General features: G+C 39.1%; 1 protein-coding gene across 8 annotated transcripts in view; it reads right to left on the bottom strand.

The window, feature by feature from the left end:
• LOC127454186 (sodium bicarbonate cotransporter 3-like) overlaps positions 1-27,779 on the bottom strand; it is a 249,611-nt gene that overhangs the window by 219,731 nt on the left and 2,101 nt on the right. For 3 of the 8 annotated variants that reach the window (XR_007899499.1, XR_007899498.1, XM_051721202.1), the window contains exons 1-6: positions 19,506-19,840; positions 14,769-14,850; positions 2,011-2,151; positions 1,762-1,900; positions 324-484; positions 45-233 (exon numbers count right to left, since the gene is read on the bottom strand). Coding sequence is in view for 6 of the 8 variants with exons in the window: in XM_051721202.1 (XP_051577162.1) it covers positions 45-233; positions 324-484; positions 1,762-1,900; positions 2,011-2,151; positions 14,769-14,850; positions 19,506-19,568 (775 nt within the window). In the remaining 2 variants the exon portion in view is untranslated. Of the gene's footprint in view, positions 1-44; positions 234-323; positions 485-1,761; positions 1,901-2,010; positions 2,152-14,768; positions 14,851-19,505; positions 19,846-27,779 lie in introns of those variants that run through there. The other 5 variants (XM_051721208.1, XM_051721204.1, XM_051721206.1 and 2 more) reach the window with 5 other exon arrangements.

The raw sequence follows: 27,779 nt of genomic DNA, 5'->3' as shown, positions 1-27,779 counted from the left end.
ATATTAGAAAAAAAACAAAAGTCAAGCGCAGCAAAAGCTCTCACCATTCCTCTCAAGCAAGTGCGGGTCTGAGTGTTTCTTGCCTATGTCGGCGAAGGAGCGTACGAGCGGGATGCGATTACTCAGCTTCTTCTCATTCTGGTGGTGATGCCTCTTCAGCACGGCTTCCCGCACCTTCTCCCTCAAACTCTCATCCAGCTGCCCAGAAGCCAACATGTTGTCTATTACCATGTCTGGGAAAATGAGGTGATACACATTTAGGAGATATGAGGTGTATCAAACCAAACGTGGGCAATGCATCTATGAGAAAGCCCTGCAGTTACCTGCTATCTCATCAATGGTGTTTGCTCTCATGTCCAGCATGACTGTGCCATTGAGAATGCAGCTCCGTAACTCAAATAAGCTGTGCAGGGACAGTGTGGCGACATAGGGTTTACTCCAGCGTTCTCCTCCATCCTCTACATCCTCCTCAAACTTCAACCACCTGCATAGAGTAGCATTTGAAGTTAAAGTTAACAAATTACTGTATTAAGACAAGAAGTGCAAGTAACTTTCGGGTTACTGTTAACTTTCGGAACATGTCTATAGTTAATGTGACGAACTACACCTGTGTGCACTTCATACATCCTCTAGAAATGACCATGGCACCAGCTGGTTAGAGGTCATTGTAAAAATGGCTAAGAAAAGTGAAGTTCTGAGAAAGTCTAGAATCATTTGTTTGTAGATGCCATTAGGTTTGATATTTTGTTATCAATACAATGAAATGTACATTTGAAGACTGCCATAAGTGTCCATATACTTTAAGAGATCCATATCTAGAGATCACGGGCCACCCTGATGTAAAGGTCATGTAAATGTCAAAATATACAAGATATAATACATTTAAATGTTACGCAAATGAGATGTACACAAAATTACTGAAATTAAATGACATTACATTTATTTTACACCATCTTGACTCAAAATACTCAAAAATGAACATTATTTATTTATAAGGCTGTTGGTAGATTTTGGAACTGATCGACAGCCAGTACAGACTCTTTTCAGTGCTCCCATCAGGGAAGTGCTACCGGATCCTGAGGACCAACACAGAGAGACTCAGGAGGAGTTTTTATCCTCGGGCAATCCGGCTACTGAACGGGGGACACTTAAGAGAGTCTGTATATTCCAGCTTTGCACAGACACAAAACAGCATGCACTATACTTTTAATTTTAATTAACAAAAAATGTTGCACACTGTATAGTTCTGTATACTGTGTACATTTGTACAAACCCAACCCATTTTGAATATTTTCTACTACATTTTATTTATTTAACTTATATTTCTTTATAGTCTATATATTTTATTCTATTTTTTTTATCATTATGTGGGTGTATGTCCTTAGTTCGTTGTTGGTTCTGTTTGTTGTTGCACTGTGGGACGAGGAACTAAGGAAAAACATTTCACTACATTATATCACATGTATGTAATATGTATGTGACAAATAATAAACCTTGAACCTATTCTCAAAATTACCAATTGTCAACCAATTCAAATCAGCTGCCTAGCCAAAAAAAAAAAAAAAAAAAAAATATATATATATATATATATATATATATATATATATATATATATATATAAACAGGTTTATGACATATATATACTGTAGGTTTATATACAGTATATGTTGTCATAGACCTATACTGTATATATAGGTCTATGACAACAATTTACAACACACACATAGTCCTGAGACTGCATCTGGTTTGTGGTTTCCTGACCTGGCTGTCTCTTTCCACTCATATACATGTCCGTCACGGAAAGAGAGCTCATCGAGCTCAGTGAAGAGGTCGTGAGGAATGTGCTCCTCATCATCATCCTCTGTGCCGAGGATAAATTGGACCCTTTGTGAGGGAGTGTCTGCAACCAGACAGTCAATTAAGATCAAGGTACTTAGACAAAGTAAAATATGACCAATCAGAAAACAGTAAGTTATTAACAATACTTTAATTCTAAACTGCTAATCTTACCATACACTGGTGATTCTCTGCCATCCTCTTGTTCGAACCTATCCTTTCTTTTCCGATGATGCTTATGACCACGATGCCGATGCCTACGTCTGCTTTGTCTTCCTAAAGGTACATGTACACCCACGTAAACTGCCCTGTGACCTAAAAAGAGAAAGACTTCATAGTGATCCACATGCCCAGAAATGCATGTGAGAGAGGGGGCATCATAAAGTCAATTTGGACAAATCAGGGAACGAAAAAAATGCTCCGGTGAGTATGTCTCTCAAAACTGTAAACAAACTGTGCAAGAAAATCAATATGTCTCATCAGTTCACAAACACATATATAATGAATTTCTTTGGCATGGAAAGTTTAAAGGTAAGTTTCCCACTCATTCTTTAGTTTCTGTGTGGAATGTGCACTTCTAGAAAACTGAGCTCTTAAACCGATAAATGCGTCACAAGAATGATGTCAAAAAGGAAATAAAACACCAAGCAATTTAGAGCTAACTTCATTCAGTCAGTCCTTGTGCAGAGGCAGAGGAAGGGAGTGCTAATAGTGTGAGGTTGGGAAGTGTGTGAGCACATGTGTGGTCTGATGAAACTTGCTGTGTCTAAAAAAATTTCACACGCTTGTCTGCGCCGAGAACGCACGGGAGGCTTGAGACTTGAGTGCGCACTTTGTCAGCAACCTCAACACTTGAAAAAAAAAAATTAAGCACATACAGCCACCACGATTGCGCAACCAAACCTGCAAAGCTGCTTGCAAATCTGCTGCTGCATTGTGATTCAAGTCCTCAAAGCGGTGTTAGAACCGTTAAGAAAAAACAAAACTAAATGAAAACATTTTGTTAACTGAAATAAAAACTAACATGATTGGAAAACAAAAACTAAACTAAAATACATTTCATGCATTTTTTACTGATTTAATTGCTCTCCGATTAGGTATGCACATTACCAGGGGCGTATCAACCATTATAACTTTCAGAAAATAACTATTTTTAGAAATAACTAAATTCAAACTTTTTAAGAATTAATAATTACATTTTAATACGCATATTTTGCTTAATTTTAGTGCAAGGGGCAAAAGTGCAGCTGTTCGCCTAAAACTCAAACTCAACTAACTCAAAAGTGGTAATCCAACTGGGTAGCACTCACATATCACAGTCCCTGTTTTGATTCAGCAAATCAGTTTGGGTGAACGCAGACAACATGATTAATATTAATGAGCCCAACAGCCTGCCAGGCATTAGCGTGACACTGAGCTGTTGACAATGAGACAAGATGAAAAAGAGTCATCTTTGACTATCGTAATGTTGGTAAACAGATGAAAGCATTTAACATTTTGGTAACTTTTAGCGAGTTTTTAAACTCTGACCTCTTTATTGTTAGTGTTGTTTTATTAAAACACTGAATGACCAAGTCTCTTGTACAACCACCAGCCAAAAAACAGGAAGGGGACAGATATTCAGGATTTCTTTCATTAGAGACGTGTGTGACAACAATAATCTAATGTCATAGTTTTCCTCTAAACAGTGATATTGTTCTTTGTCTTCTCCGTGTTTTTGTGTTTGGCCATTATTTTGAATTTAGAGTGCTGGTAATGGTGATGTTTGTGGCATATCTATTTTAGAAGAAAAAAAAAAAGAAAAAGAAAATAAAGATCAGTGACCAAGTCAACAGTGTAGACAGAGAGCTGAGACAAGCTTCTGAAAATGTTAAGGTAAGATCATATTTGACATTAAGGAATATATATATATATATATATATACACACACACATACACCAAAGTTTGAAATGTTTGACAGCAGTCATTAAATTATATAATTATTTTGTTTAATATATATATATATATATATATATATATATATATATATATATATATATATATATATATATATATTATATAATTATTAAAGTTCTATCATAAAAAATAAAAAAAAATCCTGATGTTTCTTAAAAGCTCAGTTGATATGGTTTCTTTCAAATGATTTCACCTATTCTTAAAACATAAAAAAAAAAAAAAAAAAATCACACATTCTCAGAAATGTTATTGTGAAGAGAGGCTGATGAGATTTAGAATGTGTACCCCCCAATGTTCCGTGCCTACGCCCCTGCACATTACATTTAGACCACAAAATGGATCCAAATCCGATCTATCCGATCCTATGCTATATACAAATTTGTGTAAATAAATACTCAAATTAAGTGTAGTTTTAGCTGCACACATCTATGCAAGTATATTATAAAATGTGAAACTTTTACAGTCTACCTTTATTAAACATGAAAATGACACCAGATATCGATAACACTAGATGGCCCTGAGAAATTGAACAGCATTAAATGTATTTAAATTAAGCTGTATCACTAAATGCATTAACTTTGGCCAGCCCTAAAATATTAAAAATAAATATACTGAAACGTATCAAACACTAAAAAACTAACCAAAGAGTCTGAGTGAAAACTAACGTTTAACGTAAAACTACATTGAAAAGCACAAATTGACAATAAAAGATAAATAAAAAACTTAATTCCCTGCCTATAAGCACGCATTTTTACGAGCCAAAGAACAGAGGAACTGTTGACTTCTGTAAAGAGAAGCCCCACACTGGTGTCAAAGGTCTCCTGAACACATCATTAAGCCGGTTACACTCTAATGACAATTACTGGTTTTGGTTTACATAAAGAACACCATTTAGATAGATTAATATGCTTTCTGCAACCAAGAACAGTGCAGATTCAAAGCAACACATTCAAAAATGATCAATAAGGAAAGAGGGGTGGGGGTGGGTCAACCAATGCTAAACCTTTCTGCCATATTATCTCTCCACTCCTCTAAACACAGGCTACAAAACAACAGCCCAATGAAGAACAGCATGATCTTGGTCCTGACTGATTATAACAATCAACCAAGGCACTCTGTTGAAGGGAAAATGTTAAAATTGTATAGAAGTAGGAAGCATTGTTTGGCACTAAAATAACATGAATCACTGATCTACACCAGCTGTCTATCATGATTAAATCATCTTACAAGTTTGGCTGAACAGTGTGAACAAAGACACCCAAACATTCTTGCCTGAGGTTTATAACTTCATAACCAATTCTATGAAAAATAAAATAAAAATAAAAATGGGGAAACAGGCTGTTTGCATCAACATTCTGAATAATACGCAAATTAAGGACTTCTTCCTGTTATATCTTTGAAAATACATAGGCAGTCAAACAAAAAGCAAGAGAGAGCAAACATGCACATTTAATGCGGCATGGTGTTTTGCATGAAGAATGGAGTATGCAGTTAAAGCATCAGAAATATAAGGTCTGACACAGGCAGGTCCAGTGCAGGTCCAGTTTAATTAATTAGATCTCAAGCTGCAGTCTAATCCATTTTAATGCTATTAAAGTAAGCAGGGGGTCATCATGGTACATTGCCATGGAACATTTTGAGAAGTTCAGAATTATATTAAATCCAAGTAAAGCACCTTAAGCTTAAACTGGTCTTAAAAATAAATTGTCATACTGAACAGATCCTAGTCATAGATGTAGATGCCATATTTAATTTGACATGAACAAAACTTAGGCTGTGAGGGAGAGAAGTTCAGTCCAATCAAATAGTCGTACTGTTTTGTACCAGGATGTCAATAGTTCAGTCAATGAAACACTGAAAAAAAGTATTTCCAAAAAATCCCAGTTCCTAGATGACAAAAAAAAAAAAAGGGGAAGACATGGGTTTGAAAAATAAGACACAATACAGGATCTTAAGACAGTACAAACATATTGAATAGACTGTACTACTCATCCCTCGCAGCTAGTGATAGAGAGATATATCTGGCAATTTTTAGCCAATTTGAGATTATCTGCATTGGCCAGATAATCATGCTAGTTTGGTCAATTAACAAGTTCCAAAACTACCAACAACTAGGCCTGGGTACTGATACAGATTTCCTGATTCAAGTCGATTCTGATTCACATACTCTTGATTCGATTCCGATTTCAATTTGATTTCCATTCATTTGGGTATATTTCAGATATAATGTCATTTTGCTTGCATTTGAAAGAAATTCTCTCCCAGCTAATTTTGTTAATTATACAGGGGACCTTCTAACTAGTAAATTATGAAAATATTAATTTGACAAATGTTATTTTATCATTAGTTTTTCACCATTTTTGTCATTTTAGTTTTTTTAAAAAGTACAGATCCATGGACTCCATCAATTAAAATGATGTTTTGAAATTGCATATTATATATATATATTATTATTATATATATATATATTACACACACACACATACACACAGTGCTGTGAAAAAGTATTTACCCCTTCCTGATTTCTTCTATATTTGTGTAATTTACAAACTAAATTGTTTTAGATCTTCAAACGAGATAACATAAAACAAAGGCAACCTGAGTAAACACAAACTACAGTTTTCAAATATATATATATATATAAAATATACATACACAGTTGTGCTCAAAATTTGCATACCCTGGCAGAAATTGTGAAATTTTGGCATCGATTTGGAAAATAGGACTGATCATGCAAAAAAACTCTTTTTTTTTTTTTTTTTTTAAGGATAGTGATCATATGAAGCCATTTATTATCACATAGTTGTTTGGCTTCTTTTTAAATCATAATGATAACAGAAATCACCCAAATGGCCCTGATCCAAAGTTTACATACCCTTGAATGTTTGGCCTTGTTATGGACACACAAGGTGACACACACAGGTTTAAATGGCAATTAAAGGTTAATTTCCCACACCTGTGGCTTTTTAAATTGCAATTAGTGTCTGTGTATAAATAGTCAATGAGTTTGTTAGCTCTCACGTGGATGGAGCAGAAAAGAACTGTCAAAAGACCTGCGTAACAAGGTAATGGAACTTTATAAAGATGGAAAAGGATATAAAAAGATATCCAAAGCCTTGAAAATGCCAATCAGTACTGTTCAATCACTTATTAAGAAGTGGAAAATTCAGGGATCTCTTGATACCAAGCCACGGTCAGGTAGACCAAGAAAGATTTCAGTTACAACTGCCAGAAGAATTGTTCAGGATACAAGGAAAAATCCACAGGTAACCTCAGGAGAAATACAGGCTGCTCTGGAAAAAGATGGTGTGGTTGTTTCAAGGAGCACAATACTTGTTGACCCCTCTCCAAACATAGCACTTATGGTTGTGACCATAAAGCTCTATTTTGGTCTCGTCACACCAAATTACAGTGTGCCAGAAGCTGTGAGGCGTGTCAAGGTGTTGTCGGGCATATTGTAACCGGGCTTTTTTGTGGCATTGGCTTCTTTCTGGCAACTCGACCATGCAGCTCATTTTTGTTCAAGTATCTTCGTATTGTGCTCCTTGAAACAACCATACCATCTTTTTCCAGAGCAGTCTGTATTTCTCCTGAGGTTAACTGTGGGTTTTTCTTTGTATCCCAAACAATTCTTCTGGCAGTTGTGGCTGAAATCTTTCTTGGTCTACCTGACCTTGGCTTGGTATCAAGAGATCCCCGAATTTTCCACTTCTGAATAAGTGATTGAACAGTACTGACTGGCATTTTCAAGGCTTTGGATACATTTTTATATCCTTTTCCATCTTTATAAAGTTCAATTACCTTGTTACGCAGGTCTTTTGACAGTTCTTTTCTGCTCCCCATGGCTCAGTATCTAGCCTGCTCAGTGCATCCATGTGAGAACTAACAAACTCATTGACTATTTATACACAGACACTAATTGCAATTTAAAAAGCCACAGGTGTGGGAAATTAACCTTTAATTGCCATTTAAACCTGTGTGTGTCACCTTGTGTGTCTGTAACATGGCCAAACATTCAAGGGTACGTAAACTTTGGATCAGGGCCATTTGGGTGATTTCTGTTACCATTACAGTTTTTTTGCATGATCAGTCCTATTTTCCAAATCAATGCCAAAAATTCACAATTTCTGCCGGGGTATGCAAACTTTTGAGCACAACTGTATGTATGTGTAATATATATATATATATATATATATATATATATATATATATATATATATATATTGAAGCAAAAAAGTTATCCAACACCTATATCACCCATGTGAAAAACTAACTGCCCCCTTAAACTTAATAGATGGTTGTGCCACCTTTAGCAGCAACAACTGCAACCAAATGCTTCCAATAACTGGAGATCAGTCTTTCACAACGCTGTGGTGGAATTTTGGCCCACTCTTCTCTGCAAAACTGTTTTAGTTCAGCCACATTGGAGGTTTTACGAGCATGAAATGCCCATTTAAGGTCCTGCTACAGCATCTCAATCGGGTTCATGTCAGGACTTTGACTAGGCCACTCCAAAACTTTAATTTAGCTTCTTTTGAGCCATTCAGAGGTTGATGTACTCCTATGCTTTGGATCATTGTCTTGCTGCATAATCCAGTTGCGCTTGAGCTTCAACTCATGGACTGATATCAGGATGTTCTCCTTTAGGATTTTCTGGTAGAGAGCAGTATTCATGTTTCCCTCAATTATTGCAAGTCACCCTGGCCCTGAAGCAGCAAAGCACCCCCACACCATCACTCTACCACCACCATGCATGACCAAAGGTATGATGTTCTTTTTGTGGAATTCTGTGTTTGATTTACACCAGATGTAACATGACCCGTCTTACAAACAGTTCCACTTTCAACTCATCAGTCCACAGAAAATTCTTCCTAAAGGTTTGAGGATCATCAACGTGTGTTATGGCAAAATTCAGATGAGCCTTAATGTTCTTCTGGGTTAGCAGTGGTTTTCGCCTTGCCACTCTACCATGGATGGCATTTTTGTCTTTCTGATTGTGGAGTCATGAACAGTGACCTTTACAGATGCAAGAGAGGACTGCAGTTAATTGGATGTTGTCCTTGGCTTTTTTGTGACTTCCTGGAAGTCACAAAAATGGAATTTTGGAAGCTCGGCCACTTCTGGGAAGGTTCACAACTGTGCCAAGTGTTCTCCATTTGGAGATAATGGCACTCACTTTGGTTCTTTGGAGTCCCAGAGCCTTTGAAACAGCTTTGTAACCCTTCCCAGACCGATGTATTTCAATCACCTTTTTCCTCATCATTTCTGGAATTTCCTTCGACCTTGGCATAGTGTGCTACTGGGCAAGAACCTTTAGCCAACTTCATGCTGCTGAAAAAGTTCTATTTAAGTGTTGATTTGATTGAACAGGGCTGGCAGTAATCAGGCCTGGGTGTGTCTAGTCCAGCTGAACCCCATTATGAATGCAATTTCATAGATTCGGGGATTTAGTAACTAAAGAGCCAAATACTTTTTCATACAGGCCCAGTTGGTATTGGATAACTTTTTTGCTTCATTAAATAACATTATCCTGTGTTTTGTGTTTACTCAGATTGCCTTTCTTTTATGTTAGATTTTGTTAGAATTTTTGAAACAATTTAGTATGAGATACTGTGTACTATACAAAAAAACAAAAGAAATCAGGATGGGGCAAATACTTTTCACAGCACTATATATATATGCCAAGACGATGCCAAATTATATGTATGTATGTATGTATATATATATATATATATATATATATATATATATATATATATATATAGCACTGGAAAAAATTAAGAGACCACTGCAAAATTATCAGTTTCTCTGGATTTAGGTGTGGTTTGGGTAGAATTAACATCTTTGTTTTATTCTATAAAGTACTGACAACATTTCTCCCAAATTCCAAATAAAAATATTGTAATTTAGAGTATTTATTTGCAGAAAATGACAACTGGTCAAAATAACAAAAAAGATGCAGTGTTTTCAGACCTCGAATAATGCAAAGAAAACCAGTTCATATTCATTTTTATACAACACAATTTTAATGTTTTAACTTAGGAAGAGTTCAGAAATCAATATTTGGTGGAATAACCCTGATTTTCAATCACAGCTTTCATGCGTCTTGGCAGGCTCTGCTGTGAAAGACTGGTAGAGAGGATCGGTGATGATCTGAGGGTGGTTCAGCAAGGCTGGAATCAGGCAGATTCATCTTTGTAAAGGACGCATAACTCAAGCAACGTACAAGGTTATCCTGGAAGATCCTGGAAGGTTATCCGTTACATTTAGCTAGAGTTGGGGTACTCGAGTTCAGACTCGGACTCGAGTCCGCGTCACGAGTCCAATTTGAATGGACTTGGAATTGTCATGGACTCGGATGCATTTTTACTCTGACTTGACTTGGACTTGAACCTTTGGGTTCCAAGTCCAGCCGAGTCCATGGCATTTGATTTGTGATGCAATGAACAAAATAAATAAATAAATAAAAATAACGAAACAGAAATAAATGGACACTCTGTCTGCAAACAGTTGTTGCATCCCCTGATGTCGTACACATAGCCAGAGTTTGTTTCACCGTGTTGAGCAAACACACCTGCAGAGCAGCACACTCAGTCAACCAATACGCTTGAATGTTACTACGGAGACTGCTGTATAACATCGATTACCGAGGTTGCTGGCACAACGAAAACATAAAGACGGGTATGTAGCCAATGTACTAGAAAATTCAAAGGCAGTTTTGCATGGCACGGAACCTGACAACTGGTAAAATCACACGCAGCGTTTGTGCAGCCAAGACTCACATTGCGGTTTCATCGTGCTTAAGAACTTCATTAAGTCAAGTCACCCACATCAAGTCTCTCACAGTTTACTAAAACAACATACACAAATAAAAATTCAGAAAAATATTATTAATATTGGGCTAAGTCTTTTTAGGCGTAATGTATCCACACATGTAGACATCTGTAGTTTGTTGTGGTCCACACAGTGTTGTCAACTTAAACTGGTCCTTGATGAATTAACTGTACCTTTCAAGTTCACACTTTTTGTCCTGTCAGTCTGCGCAAATGCCCAAAATAATCATGTATTCGTGCAACATTTGAAAATGTAAGTGGGTTTTTTTTCTGAATGTTAATTTTCCCCAAGAGCACAGAGGTAAATCAGACAAGAGTCACATTCAGACAGCTACACTGCACTTTTTACAAGCACTTAAAGGAATATTCTGGGTTCAATACAAGTTCAGCTCAATCGACAACATTTGTGGCATAATGTTGACTACCACAAAAATAAATTGACTCGTCCCTCCTTTTCTTTATAAAAGCAAAAATCGAGGTTACAGTGAGACACTTACAATGGAAAAGAATGGGGCCATTTTTTGAACGCTAAAATACTGTTTCAAAAGTATAGCCACAAGTCATAAACAATATGTGTTAACAGGATTTTAGGGTGATAAAATCACTTACTAACCTTTTCTGTGTAAAATTATAGCCAATTCTACAACTTCTAAATGACCTTAAAAATGACTATTTAAACAACTTTACACCTCAAATAATACATGAGTTTTATCAGAAGAATTAATGCAAATGCTTTTATAAAATTATAAGCTTCACATTTCTTTGTTTAAACCCTGCAAAAATTGGCCATATTCACTTTCATTTTCCCCATTCACTTCCATTGTAAGTGCCTCACTGTAACAGATTTTTGCTTTTTTTAAAGAAATGCAGAAATTAATTTATGTGATAATCATTATTATGCCACAAATGCTGTTGATTGAGTTTAACTTGTATTGAACTCGGAACGTTCCTTTAAATGTTGAGATGTGGGGATTGTTTTTTTAATTTTAGGTTACAATGTTGTGAGTTTTGAAATATATGAAATTTTTTGGATAGAATAGGCTACATGGAATTTATAAATTAAATAAAAAGCTAAAATGTGGTTAAATAGTGAAAAACAAAATATAAAATAAAATATACATTTTCACAAACTATATTTTGCATAAGATTGCATACCTCTTTTGTTTCAGGCCTATACGTTTTCACACCCCTTTCAGAATGTATGCAAATATAAGAGATAAATATAATATATTTTATGTAGTACTGCCCTTCAAAAGCTACATTACACAAAATGTACTGTAATTTACACAAATCATCCTGTTCAAAAGTTTGCATCCCTTTGGTTCTTGTGTTGCCTTCTTGAGCATCAATGAATGCTTGCACCTTTTGTAATAGTTGTGTTTGTGTCCATCAATTGTCCTAAGTGTCAAAAGATGTCTATAACATTTAGCCACTGTTGGGAAGAACTCAAATGTGCAGAAGATGCTGGGAAACCAAAGAATGTACACTATTTTTCTTAAGAAAAGTGGGCAGCTTCACAGCTCAGGACAAAGCAGGGACTCATGAACAATTATTACACAAACAGTAATTAATCATAGAGAAATCAACACACCATATTAAAGGGTTAAGTAGCTCTAAAGCTCATGTGAAGTCCGTCTCATGAACACACACAGGAGGTCAACGGTCGGTCAAGAATTTGACTTAATAATACATCAGATTTCGGTTTGTTTCTCACCAAACCTTATCGTATTCCTTGAGAATAAGACATGAGTCACATACAATAATTTGTTAGACTTCTGAATTATACTTTTGTGTCCTTTTGAACTTGAAGAATTGATCACCATAAACTGCCATTGTGTGACATCACTGAGCACAATTTTTTTTTTTTTTTTTTTCACAATTTCTCCCTTTGTGTTAAGAAAAATAATGAAAATAATATGGAGTTATAACAGCACAGGGGTGAGTAAACCACGACTGAATTTTAATTCTTGGGTGAACTAATCCTTTTAGAACCAAGGGAAAGTAAACTTTTGAACCGGATCATTTGTTTAAATTCGGTTACCATTTTGTCTTGTGGAATATACAGTATGTGAATATCTGTTGTCAAATAGCTTCTTCAAGGTAGTACTAAACACATTTTTATGATACCTCTTATTTTTTTTTAAAAACAATAACACATGGATGCATCCGGGTTTTAGGTGCAAAAGCAGTGCGTAGAACTGCCCCACATTTTCCGCGAATTAACAATCATGTCCGTGTTAAATGGCCCTAATATTAGGAGTGGGCTTTACCAGTGTTTTCGGATGTAGCATTTGCAGTTAAGTCGTGAGATGTAACTTCTCAGCGAGTGCTAATTACTACTGTGTGTTGACTCATTATTTCCCCAAACTAGTCGGCAGATAGAGACAAAAAATAAATTTCAGTATATATTATTTCTTTAGATAGGGATCATTTTAGATAAAACTAAACTAAATTGAAAGACAAATTGAAAATGAAGTAGAAATAAAAAACAATAAAAATTCGAAAAAATAATAACTGTGGTTTTAATGACTAACGCAGCTTTCACTTTCTTTAGTCTATGTTTGAGTGGAGGGGAAAAAGCAACAAATAACTGAAATGTCAACAGAACTCAGTAAGACTTGTGTTGAAGGACAGTTTTGTCTTCATACACCTAAAGCATATGCTTTCATTCTGAAACCACTTTGAAGTTTGCTCAGCAGGAAACTAATCATCAAATATAGAGGTGTTTTTGTTACATTTATATTGACAATTGTTTTTTCTTAGTTGTGAAAGTTAAAATAAGCTTAAAATATTGATGTTGAGTTTAAAGTTACAATTTGAATTCAGATTCATGGACAGATTCATTTGGACTTGGATTCGATTCGGCCTGTTATGGACTCGGTCTTAAGTCCAACTCGGCCCCTTTTGGACTCTGACTAATCGGACTCGATTGTTTAAAGACTCGGACTCGACTAAGGTGGACTCGAACCCAACACTACATTTAGCAATTATTTCAATTTACCAAGGGGCCTGGGTAGCTCGGTGAGTAAAGACGCTGACTAACACCCCTGGAGTCGCGAGTTCAAATCCAAGGCATGCTGAGCGACTCCAGCCAGGTCTTCTAAACAGCCAAATTGGCCCGGTTGCTAGGGAGGGTAGAGTCACTTGGGGTAACCTCCTCGTGGTCGCTATAATGTGGTTTGCTCTCGGTGGGGCGCGTGGTGAGTTGTGCGTGGATGCCGCGGAGAATAGCGTGAAGCCTCCACACACGCTATGTCTCCGCTGTAACGCACTCAACAAGCCACGTGATGAGCAGGTTGACGGTCTCAGATGCGGAGGCAACTAAGATTCATCCTCCGCCACCTGGATTGAGGCAAGTCACTACGCCACCACGAGGACTTAGAGCTCATTGGGAATTAAGTATTCCAAATTGGAGAGAAAAATTATTTCACTTTACCACTCTGCTGTTTAGATATTGTTATTAGCACCGGCCATTTAATAAAACCCATATTGGTCACCCACTACTCTGTTTTCATTTGTGTCAAATCAAATATGCCATCTTCTCCAGCTAAGGTCTACATAGTCTGTTTGAATTTTCTGCACAATTCGCAACCCTCATGCTAGTAAGGCAATGAATTCACTGAATATGAATGTCATCCTTGTAAGAACCAGATATAGGTCAGAAGTCTCCTCGCAATACACAGAAGTAATTTTAAGAATGAGCATGTGGCTTGTGAGTTGTAGACGATTCTTGCCTTACTCATCTGGCAAAGCACTGTTACCAAACACCAAGTACCTCCTTTCCAATATGCACAAGGTTCCAGAACACATTCGAGCAGCTGATATGAAGATCGGATCACCTGGAAACATGGGTCTCTGGGAGAGCCATCAGAAAGGGGGTTTGGGATGGGGGTGGGGGGGTGGAGTTGAGACAAATTTGAGGCTGAAAACCTCAGTGACCTCAGCTAAAGAGTGAAATGAGGTGGAGGGGAAGGATGGTTTTAATCAGTGTGATTTTTAAAACACACACACACAAAGCAATGAGTGAAAGAATCACATTCATTCACTGTACACCTCCATGTGCCAAAAGTCCAGATGGTAAGCTTGAGTATAAGAGAGGTAAATAAAGGAGAGACAGTCATGTGGAGGGAGGGCGTGACTTACTTTCAAGTTCCTCTTTTTCGAAGTTTGTGTGGATGGTAGAGCTGGTTTTCCCCTGATCAACAACAGCTTCCTCGTCATTGCCCTGAAAAGAGATACAGACAGATTAATATATCTCACAACACAATAAACAAAGGGACAGTGCGCCATTCTAATTATTCACACTTTTGTCTGGCTATAGTTTGGAATTGTGCAAGAGTTTATACCTTAAGGGCTTAAGGGCTTAAGATTATTTTTTTCTGACAATGCATTCCTTAGCACGCCATGGAGGGAAATTACAGCCAAGTTACTGAATAAACAACAAGAGTTCATTTTGCAAATGACAAATGGAACAAAACTATCTCCTCAGCCAACAAGAACAGTTTAATTAAGAACCAAAATACAATACACTGATTGCCCCCACAAATATAAAGCTTATTAGTGGGGCTTGCTAATGTAAGCATCTCTATTACCATAGTTCATAATTTGAACAATCCCCTAAACCAAAGTATTAAGCTTTTTAAGTATTAAATGTAGGCCTCGTCCCACACCATTTGCGCTACAGACATGAATAACTAAAATTTTGTGGCTTGTTGAGAAGAGCTGTTCTATTATTTTTCCAAGCAATCAGACTTACGATTTTCTTCATAAAATGTAGCAATGGCCTTAATCACACCTCTCACAAATCAGACTTGCTGTTGAGACCCTATTATCTTCTAATAGCTGGTGTCTTTTGACATCTGCCTTGTCTGGATGGGTGTACGAATGCTTTGAAAAGTGGTGGGGACACATTAAGGCATGAGTTTTTGAAAAGTAATGATTATCTACCAAAAAAGTGAGGAGGACTGCTTGTGCATCTGTCGAGGTTTCATCATAAGGGTCTAGAGCACGGCATGAAAGGCTTCAAAGTATCATTTTGTATAAGACAGGGATTAAACTAAACTTCACCTACAAAGCTGCCTCTAAATGCATGCTGCACATGAAACCAGTGTTAACTTCCAGTCCATAACATGTCTTTTACATGACATTTCCAACCACAGCTTCAGTTTAACAGGCTCACACAGGCCAAATCACATTTGGAGAGCATCTAAGCGAGTGACTAAAATTGTTATGTGCTGCCCACTTACTTTTATACAAAGACAATGAGCTAAAATTTGGCCCAAGTTAATTTAATTTCCTCTTTTATCAGGAACAAACCACAATCTACGTGCACAATTATTACCATGTAATGAGAAACATTTTTCCACTTGCAGCCAAGAAGGGTTCCAAAAGTAAGCTTGGGAGACAGGAGAATGCACTATACAACCTTATCCTGAGCTTTTCAGTCCTATACATCTGTGAGAACATTTTGGAGGTTGCTTTAAAAGGAGATGGTAGATTGGAGACAGTGATTCTGTGACATTTTTCCAGATGCCACCCAGGGTACTCTCAGGACTATGCCAGAGTCCCTCTACTGCATATTTGTTGAAGTTCCCCTGACAATACCCTTATTCCCACAATTCCCAACCATTGCTTCTGCAAAGGCCAGGTCCCCAGACGGAATTCTGGGTAGATCTGTGAGAAAACAATTAATCTCATCCTTTCCAGTGAAAACGCTTAAAGGAAAAGTTCACACAAATAATGGTGTCATAGTTTATTCACCTCTTAATGTCATTAAATTTTGGTCTGTTCCTCATACAAAGATATCGTATGGCCTCAGAAGACTTTAAATATTGAGTCATATGGACCACTCTTAAGATATTTATGGTGCTTTGCATCCTTTTTTAAACCTTGAAATATCCATTTCTCATATATTGTTATTGGATGAAAAGAGCAACCGGCAGTCTTTAAAATTGTCCTTGTGTGTTTCACAGAAGAAAGAAACTCATACAGGTTTGTTTTCCCGCTGCTCATCGAGAAACTTAGTTATCAGTAAATCTAAAAGCAAGATGAAGGCAATGTTAAGGACCATTCATGCCATCATGAAGAAGGGAAGACCACTCTCGGATTTAGAGTGGATGTGCGAGTAAGTGTTAATTACCCACCACCACACACACAAATTCTCCTGAGTGATTATCATGACGTTCGGTTCTGTTAATGGTTCGTGAACGTGCATCCTTCCAACGATGTGGAAAGAAAACCGAACAAAATTTAACAGACAGTGTTTTTCTGCGCTACAACGCTGCTACCGAATCTACAGCGCGAGACAAAAAGCATGACCAATACTGTCTGATTCCCAAACAAATTATTCTTTTGAGTCGGTTCTTTTGAATCAACAATGCGCTTGATCTCCAAGCAAATGACTCGAGACAGTTCTATTTAGAGAATCAACAACTACAGCGCTACCAGTGTTGTACAATGACTGAGAGCTGACTGGATAAATTGAATTGAATTAATTGACTCACTCAATGTAACCCAAGAACTGTTACGGTGTTATACACCGATGAGCCAAAACATTATGACCGCTCAGAGGTGAAGCAATTAACGTTGACCTACAATGGGCATGCAAGTGTTGGAACTGGACCTTGGAGCAGTGGTATTTGCAACAATGATTTCATATTCAGTAAACTCAGACTGCAACATATTAAAGGAAAAACAGAAGACAATAGAGAAAGTGTGGTCACAGATCACTTCTCCAAAGAAAAAAAAAGCATCACTTTACCAAACAAAACCTAGATTGGGGCTTTAGTGTGAATGCTGTTTAAAAAAGGCAGAGCAGAACAGTATATATTTACAGTGGCAAGAAAAAGTATGTGAACCCTTTGGAATTACCCACATTCATGTATAAATCGGTCTTAAAATCTGGTTTGATCTTCATCTAAGTTTCAATAATGAAATGAGTTTTAAATAACAACACAAATTATTGTATTGTTCTTGTACATACTGAATACATCATTTAAACATTCACAGTGTAGGTTGGATAAAGTATGTGAACCCCTCGGCTAATGACATCAACAAAAGCTAATTAGTCAGGAGTTGGCAAACCTGGCATCGAATTAATGAAACAAGATTGGAGGTATGGGTTAGAGCTACTCTGACTTACAAAAAGCACTCAAACATTTTGAGTTTGCTATTCATAAGACATGGACCATGCCTTGCAAAAAAGAGATCTCAGAAGACCTACGATCAAGAATTGTTGCTTTGCATGAAGCTGGAATTGGTTACAAAGTTATCTCAAAGAGCTTAGATATTCATCTGTCTATAAATGGAGAGGTTTTAATACTGTGGCTACTCTCCCTAGAAGTTGCCGTCCAACCAAGATGACTCAAAGTGCACAACGCAGAATGCTCAATGGGGTAAAAAAGAACCATAGAGGGACAGCTAAAGACTTGAGGAATCATTGGAACTGGTTAGCATCTCTGTTCATGAGTCTACTATACAGAAAACATTAAACAGGCATGGTGTCCATGGCAGGACACCACGAAGTAAGCCATTGCTTTCCAACAAAAACATTGCTGCATACCTGAAGTTTGCCAAAGACTACCTTGACATGCCACAACACTAGTTAGAAAATGTTTTTTGGACGGATTAAACTAAGGCATAAAAAGGGCACCGCATACCAACATGAAAACATCATCCCAAAGGTGAAGGTGGAGGGAGCATCATGATTTGGGGCTGCTTTGCTGCCTGGGCCTGGACCGCTTGCAATCACTGAGGGAAAAATTAATTCCCGAGTTTATCAAGATATCATACAGGATAATGTCAGGGTGGCTGTGCGCCAGCTGAAGCTCAGTAGAAGTTGGGTGATGCAGCAGGACAATGATCCTAAACATCGAAGTAAATCCACTACAGAATGGCTTCAAAAAAGAAAATCCACCTTTTGGGGTTGCCCAGTCAGAGCTCAGACCTTACCCCTTAGAGATGCTGTGGAATGACCTCAAGAGAGCCGTTCACACCAGACATCTTAAGCAAATGGCTGAGCTGAAGCAGTTCTATAAGGAAGAATGGTCCAAAATTCCTTCTGAACATTGTGCAGGGCTTATCTGCAGTTACCGGAAACACTTGGTTGAGGTTATTGCTGCCAAAGGAGGATCGACCAGTTATTAAATCCAAGGGTTCACTTACTTTTCCCACAGCATTGTGAATGTTTCATGGGATGTGTTCAATAAATACATGAAAGATTATAACTGTTTGTGTGTTGTTAGCTTAAGCAAATTGTGTTTGTCTATACTTGTGACTTTGATGAAGATGATATCATATTTTTTTACCAATTAATGCAGAAAACCAGCTAATTCCAAAGGGTTCACATACTTTTTCTTGCCACTGTATAGTAATGGCCATCATACTGATTATCAGTCATAAAGTTTCTATATCAGTTCTTCCCTACATAACGCATTACGTACTGTGCTGGTTGAGTGTAAATGTGAGTGTGTAATGTGAGTGTGTGTCCCTTCCAGTACATTCACAGAGAGTCCAGGATATTAAAAAACCAAGGTGGCTCTGTCCTACCACAGGCCACTGTCCAAAAATGATGTGACATCCGATATCACCACAAAGGGCAAAATGCAGCAAAGGGTACGATGTGAAGATAGAATTTAACACCACAGTCACAATCAAGGTGAGAAATTCCACCTTTTTCAACTAAACGACTCACGTGCACCGTCCTTTAAAGGCAATATTTTAAAACAGGACAGCCCAAGCAAACACTGATGCTAACCAAAACATGTGAGGAACACAGAATCTGAAATGTGAATCAAACAGCAAGCTCACAACAAAAAATATAAAAAAAATCTTTCACAACTGTATTAGGTCAAACATGCAAGTGTGTGCCCAAACACATACCGAGAAAATCGTAGATCCTCTGGTTGTCCTCAGATTCACAACATCTCCCCAGAAGTTCTGCATTGTTCACAGACCCTGGGGAGGGACTTTACAACTTCGTCACTTGTAAAGAAATCAAACAGCATAGAAGACCACAAGACCTTCACTGAAACAGTCCCTCAAGGTCCAGAATTAGAATTAATGATTCAGCAAAAGCTTTCTTATCCAAAGAGTCACTACCAGAGGTAAAAATGAAAAAGACGTTTGAAAGATGAACCTCAAGCGTTAAGACTTAAAGGAAAGACGGCTACAATCAGGATCTGTGGAAGAGGAAGTCTCCACACACTTCCTTAACAAGGCAGTTCTAATATACTAAGACCAGGCATCAAAACAGTTTGCATCACATGCACAAGCTACAGAGCGAATGTTCCAAATCACTAGCTGCACACTGACTAGAAGGAAGCAGATTTCTTCTGCTGACGTTGGAAGGGTCTCACTCCTGTAAGCAAAGACCTAAACATGAGGTGTTATTTATATCCCAGAATTCAGCTTCAGTGTGTGTGAATGGGCATGTGTGAGGGTCTGTTGTTGTAAGCGTGCATGTGATTTTCCACAAGTGATAAGGGTGAGCGCTTTTATTCAAACAGGACAGGAGCTATACATGGCCTGAGCACTGGAAGCAGGAGGGGGGCAGCGTGCCATTCCCCTGAGGTGTTAGAGGACATTTAGGGCTTCAAGCAAAATGAAACAGCACAAATACAAAACCAAAACATACACACATACACATGTACATATAAGCAACTCTGTGTCTATTCAATGCTTAATTCTTCCGCCACAATAGTGCAAGTCTTTGGGGGCTTCTCAGCCAATATGGATATATATATATATATGCGAACAAAATGTATGTTTAATCGATCGATCTATATATCAATAGATCATTAGTATGCCAATGGAGTAGTATATACCAAGATAATTGTTCCTTGTGCTTAAATGGTGCTTGTTTAACAAAACCAAAGCAGATAGTTTTCGCAGTTGTCGTTCTTAAGTCATATATTAGGGTCACGAGACGATTCCAACAGCCCCGGATGATGTCTGAAATCTATTCATACTACTCGCATGCATACCTTAAAGAACGTACTGTTTTGCAGGTAGATAAGTGCATCCTTCATCAAATACAGTACATACTGTGACAGTATGTGGTTTCGGACGCAGCATCTGTGTGTTCTAAAAGTGCTAAAAGTATACTATGCTAAAAGTATGCATACTGATACTATGCACATGAAGAGAAAGAATGCAAATCTGTTGCCCCTAACAACCAAGTAACCTTTGGAAATCCTGCCATTCAACCAGTAAAGCTGTTAATGCCTCTAATTAAATCTGAAAAGCAGTGCACTCTATACAAATGGTGGGGGCTTTAGTAAAGAATGATCAAATAAAAAAAGTCCTATTCTAACCCAGAGAACCATTGTTAGATGGTCTGCCTGAAAGAAAAGACTCTGAAACAATTGTAAGTGGATGCTTCAAGAATTCAATCATTACCAGATAAAAAGGTATTGAGACCAGTTATTGATCAAAACTGGCAAATGTAATTACCAACATTTTTTTACTATAATGATTTCAGTAGTCGATTCAATACGAGTTAAACTTCACCAGTGCTCGACATTGGATTTTTTTTGAAGGGGCAAGTGAAAGAGAATTTTACTTGCCCGATCGGACAAGTATCCTGATTAAACGTCAATAATTAAAAAATAACTGGCTATATTTTTTATACAGGCCTAGGCGCATAATCCAGAGCACGAAATTTTATAATTCGCTAGTGATCTAGTAATAGCTGCACGCTGTTTGACTGACAGGTGGCTTAAATTACTCTAATAACAGGAAAATACAAACTTTTATTACAAAATGTACGCAAATTTGCATGTGAGTAAAATATGTCAGTTATTAGTCACTGGCTAGTACATATTCAGATTTCACTTGCCAGTGATTGAGCTGTGTAGTGGTGAAGCACCGAGGTCCTTTTACTGAATAAGAAGCTAGCAATTAAGAAGCTGGATTCAGCCTCATCTGTCACTGCATGTTGTTTCTCTTGAGCGCACACTCTTAAGGAAATTTACCATATTTGGTTGCAGTGCATCTGGAGCTGTCTTGGATTGCCACCATCGCTTTAGTTGAACCACGATATGCCATAGTTACATTTACATTGCATTTAACCACGTAAACTCTAAAATTTGGTTAAACTTTTCCATGGACTGTTTTCACAACATTCTCCGTTTTACAGCATGGCTACAGACCAATGTAACGTGCCTGTTGGATGACTATTAGAAGGTAAAAGTGTTGCAAAACTCGAACGCTTGTAGATTTGAATTTGAGAACTTGTAATAAATATTTGTACAAGCAAGTCAATACACATTATGCAAGTAAAAGTTTCCTTTTGGCTCTTTCCGTGTATTGTGTGTCCAAAGATGAGATCCACACACACCATTTTCATTTCATGTCTCTAAATATCCTTTCTGTTATTTACAGTCAGTTGTTGATCAAAAAGTGAAAAAGAAATATTAAATTTTAAATCACTTTGCACGGATGAGGTAAAAAAAACTGTGTAACTTCTCTCTCACTAATGTTCGCTGCACCTATTCAACCGTAAACACTAGCTGTCTTAAAGAGACAGTACTTTAGTGCTTGTTTTACATATCAATGTAAACTCATTGTAAATTGCACAAGTGGACTGTAAAGGTTCCAACAGTAAGGAAGCGGGTTGGCAGTCCAGGTAAATCAGTTTTTATTCAAGTGTTCAGCTTCACAGACAAAGTATAGGGTTTTCAGCTTCATAAACAAAGAGCAGGCTTTTCAGCTTCATAAACAACGAGCAGGCTTTTCAGCTTCACGCAACACTAAACAGGCTTTCAGATACAGACGTGGTTTTTCAGCTTCACGCAACTCTCTCTGCCTCACTGGCGTTCTCGGCGGCCTTTTCAAGCCCATCTTCGTTGTCACTGTAACGGGAAACAGGTGTTACGCATCATTAATCACCAGGTGATGGTCCTTACCGCTTCCTCTCTCCCCAGTGACAGACACACGACCACATCCCGCTCCACATACCCCCACTGCCCAACTCAGGCCCGGGCAACGTCCGGCCTGCCAACTCCCCCCCATTCCTGGAGAGGGAATCAGCCACAACCATCTGTGGCCCCAGCCTGTGGACCACCTTAAATTTGAAGGGCTGAAGTGCCAAGTACCAACGAGTGATCCGCACATTGGTAACCTTTATGCAGTGGAGAGCCACTGAAGCGGGGCGTGATCCGAGTGGAGGATGAAGGCCCGCCCCAGCAGGTAGTAGCGAAGGGTTAGGACCGCCCACTTGATGGCAAGACACTCTTTCTTGATGGTGCTCTACTTAGTCTCTCTCAAAGAGAGCTTGCGACTAATGTACAGCACGGGGCGCTCCACACCCTCCATCTCCTGCGAAAGCACGTCCCCCAACCCCCTCTCTGATGCATCCATCTGTAAAATAAAGGGGAGAGAGAAGTTAGGAGCATGTAAAAATGGCCCGCCACAGAGTGCAGATTTCACTCTTGTGAAAGCCTGTTGGCACGCCTCCATCCACTGGACCGGATCTGGTGCCCCCTTTTTAGTGAGATCAGTCAAGGGGCTGGTGACATCAGAAAAATTAGGAACAAACCTTCTGTAATAGACAGCCAGCCCCATGAACTGCCTCACCTCCTTTTTGGACTTGGGACGTGGGCAGACCGCTATCGCTGCGGTCTTATCAATTTGGGGATGTACCTGCTCATGACCCAAGTGGAAGCCCAGATACTGTACTTCCACCCGCCCAATTGCGCATTTTTTCGGGTTTGCCGTGAGCCCCCCCCCGAGAGGTGGTCTCCACAAGGGACTGGGGTGAATAGATCGGCTTTGAACCTCACCACTCGCCCGAGCTCCGCCCTCTCCAAAACTAGCGTCGCCATGGACACAGGGACCGCCTCTCTCCACAATTTAAGGAGGTTGAGGTGGTACATTTGATGTGCCCCGCCTCTATCCGTTCGTTTAACTTCATAATCGAGATCCCCGACTCGCTATGTAACCTCAAAAGGTCCTTGCCACTTGGCGAGTAATTTGGAGCTCAATGTGGGGAGTAATACAAGTACTTTGTCTCCCGGTGCAAATTCCCATAGCTGGGCACCCCTATTATACAGCCGGCTTTGTGTCTCTTGAGCTTGGAGCAAATTCTGCTGTGACAACTGACCCAGTGTGTGTAGCTTTGCTACGTAATGTACTGAAGATCCTTCCTCCCACGCCTCCCTTATGACATCAAGCACCCCGCAGGGCTGGCGTCCATACAGGAGCTCGAAGGGGGAAAACCCCGTGGAGTCTTGCGGGACCTCCCTGACTGCAAATAATAGGGGGTCCAGCCATTTATCCCAATTTCTAGTGTCCTCGTGTACAAACTTATGAATCATGTTTTTAAGGGTTCGATTAAATCGTTCCACCAGCCCGTCAGTTTGTGGTTGATAAACACTGATGCATAAAGTTCACAGTGTTCATGACATAAACGTTGTGCCTTGGTCGGTGAGGATTTCTAACGGAATCCCCACCCGGGAGATAATTTTGAAGAGTGCCTCCGCAACCCCGTGTGCTGAGATGTTGCGTAAAGGCACTGCTTCCGGATATCGAGTTGCACAATCCACCAGGACTAATACAAAACGGTATCCGCGTGCTGACCGTTCTAATGGCCCAATGAGGTCCATTCCAATTCTTTCGAAGGGGGCCTCGATTAACGGTAATGGGCACAATGGCGCTCTTGAGGTGGCCGGTGGATTCACCAGCTGACATTCACGGCATGCTGCACACCACCTGCGTACATCCCCGCGAATGCCCGGCCAATAAAAGCGGGCCATTAAACAATGTAGTGTTCTCTCCGGTCCTAAGTGACCCGCCATAGGATTGTGGTGAGCCGCCTGGAAAAGTGTTTCCCAACGGCTCCTCGGGACTAACAACTGGGTTGTATTTTCATGGGTTTGAGTGTCCTGCGTCACTCGATACAACCGGTCCCTAATAATTGAAAAGTACGGGTATGTTAGGGCGACATCCGGCTGGAGCTGCTGGCCATGGATTACTCTCACTTGGTCAAAGGCGTGCCTAAGGGTTTCGTCACACGACTGCTCTAGAGGGAAGTCCCCGTCCGGGAACTCCCTGAGAGCGGGAATACCGGGAGATTCCCCTCCTGCGTCATTCTAACGCTGAGCAGACGTGGACGGCCCCGGCTCTGCCTCCCCAGCCATCGCGTCACACATCGCACACCGTGTTTTTGGTTTGCAGGACCCATCCGCACAAATTTATTTCCGCTTTCATCCACTTTCAATAATCTTTTAAACCCCGGCCAATTTGTTCCCAAAATCAGCGGATGGGTGAGGCGGGAATTAACCGTGGCTTCTACTCTATGTTTTACACCATGAAACTGAATAACGGTGGTCACTACCAGGTATTCGTGAACATCCCCGTGCACACACCACACCAACACCTTGTGATTTGTACCCAAAGCCCCATCGTGAACCAAGCCGTGGTGGATCGAGGTTTGATTGCAACCCGAATCCACCAGGGCTTTGTATGTACGCCCCTTAATCCTTTCCGGTATGCGATATGTCCCAGCTCGATCGGGGGCGGCCTGTGATGTGTCGGGGACCCGGATCCACGTCCCCACTTCCATTACCGGACACCGGTCCTGGACGTGTCCCGGCTCCCCGCAACTCCAACAGACCGGCCCAGGCTCCCCGGCTGCACCCATGGCAGCGGAGACATCACCCTAGGAAGGACGATGGAGAGGGGTAGGGGAGAGGGTCGGCGCATAGTGCAGCCCGCAGAAGCGGGGCGCCGGTTTGGGTAAATACAGGTCGAGAGGGTGGAGAGGGAGGGGCAGAAGGGGGAGTAGGTGAGAGAGGGAGAGAGAGAGAGACTTGGACTTCTCGCCGGCTTAGGGTTAGGTCTGGCAATAAAAAACAAAAATTTACAAGCCAATGGAGATTCTTTCTCCTACGTGTCCGTAGAGGGTTGATGAGGCAAGATTGTGTTAATGTTTTAATGCATACATTTTTATATAATTATTCACACTAAATTAACATGATAAATCGACAGCCCTACTCGTAAACAAATGGGACTGGAAAGACTTGTTGTGAATTAGCTGTAGCAGAGTAACAGTGTTAACTACTCTAATGGCTGCATGCAAACAGGTCACAACACTTGATACCACTGTTCTGATTGACTCTTAACCTTCTGAGCTTATGGTTGTGACCTCTGTGGCTTTATCAACAGCACTGTCTACTGGGAGCTGCTGATCCTCCAGACAGAGAACAATGACAAACTTCCTGCTGTCTAATCTTCCTTCTGAACCATTGCTATAACGCTTTAATAGTGCATACTCAATGAACCATAAAATCAGTAATTTTTTGTTTGTGCTGGTCAATATAACAGTCGTCTTGGATTTTCAGACACCTTGGGGAATGGATGCAACATAATTTAAACGCAAGTTTTCAGTGATTGATTCTATTGTAGAAATTCACTATTCACAGTGAGCCATGATTCGTTTAATTCATGACTGAAATAACTAAAAGTGTCCAATAACAGAGCGGTTACTGAGATTATTCGAGTAGTCTTCGACTGGTAATGTGATGCTATCATGGCGGCCCCCATGAGGAGACCCTCTCTATGTAGAATACAACAGATTTTATAAGCTTACTGATATCGATGGAGACTTCATCTCATGTGAGTGGTCATGACTTAATTTGTGTGCTTCAAAATTACTGTTCATATCTTTCAGAGTAAATTCTTTTTTAATCAGAAAAAATTGCCGAGTGCACCATTAATGCATAGTATAAATGATGCCGCACAGAGTATAAATGCATGCTTCATTCAACTCAAATCACTTTTTTTTTTTTTATTGTCACACAACCATATGCACAAGTGCAACAGTGGATGAAAGTCTTGAAATCTAGGCTCTAGAGTGCTTCAGTTCCCCACTTTAGTTAGGAAAAAAAGTTTGACTTCTTAAGAAAAATGTGAAAATACTTAACTAATACAATAACAATACACATAATAGGTATATTAGACTATTGCACAAATTATGATTGGGCTGCAATAATCCACATCCACTTGGATTTAAGTAAATTCAAACTCACTCTCAGTCAGTCAGCTCAACTGTGATTTGCCATTCTAGACCGTGGACAAAATTATTGACAATATGCACCAACAACAAGAGACTGGCCAACTTGGGGAGAAAACGAGAGGGTATTTAAATTACCAAAACTGTTTAGGTAGCAAGTCTGAGATTTACTTTTTTTTAAACATTTGATAATATTGATTCTGCACACGCTTGAAGAGTGTTACACTGTTTACAGAATAATCAATGTAGCAAAGGCCCATTGGTTGCTGTTTATATGACAAAAAATTCCCTTATGTTCCGCTTCATACACTTTGAAAAGATAAATCCAATGTAACAATATTCACACTGACATTTTCAACGTAAATACAACAATCCTGGCACTCACATATGACTCGAGTTTCATGACAGGAGACTTTACTGGTGTCCTGTTGGCACATCAAGTAAGAAATTTTTTGCACTTTACAAGATGCCAATGTCTATATCTTCTGCCTTTTGATTGCAATGAAAAAGCACAGCTTTTTGAATGTTATGAGAGATAAGATGTCAGACATATATTTTTCCACCTACAGCTAGCTGATCAAGGCCCTGTATAGGAGTTTAAAAACAAAACATTTTTTTAATTATATATTACTGTATTAAGCGTAACCTTACTCAGATCTGTTACTTTTGTCTTTAAATGAACTTGTAGCGGTAGAACTAGCTTACTAACACACACACACACACACACACACACACACGTGCCAGAAAAGTTCATTGAGTCTGTTACTATCTGTCGAAAGGCAAATAAATTGGCACTGGTGGTGAATGGAAAGGAAATATTTACCAAAGTCGTTATGACTACGTGGTAATGAAGCTTTTGAGGAATAACAGAGAGAGAGACATGCAATGGGACACAGAAACACAGAAGTGCACTCTTTTTATACATAGGCCTAGATATGTTAATATCATAATTTTAAAATACACTTAAATACGTATAACTTCAGATAGATTTAATGTATGTATAAATGTATGTGTCGTGTATGTGTATATCTTTGTGAGATTTTGAACACCTTTTATCATTCAGATACATTTTGAAACAAATAAATGCAATAATCCAATTTCAAACATACATACAGTTGAAGACAGACGTTTACATACACCTT

This window comes from Myxocyprinus asiaticus, chromosome 16, assembly GCF_019703515.2.
Source record: "Myxocyprinus asiaticus isolate MX2 ecotype Aquarium Trade chromosome 16, UBuf_Myxa_2, whole genome shotgun sequence".
NCBI lineage: Eukaryota > Metazoa > Chordata > Actinopteri > Cypriniformes > Catostomidae > Myxocyprinus > Myxocyprinus asiaticus.
This window is presented reverse-complemented; position numbering and strand designations above follow the sequence as displayed.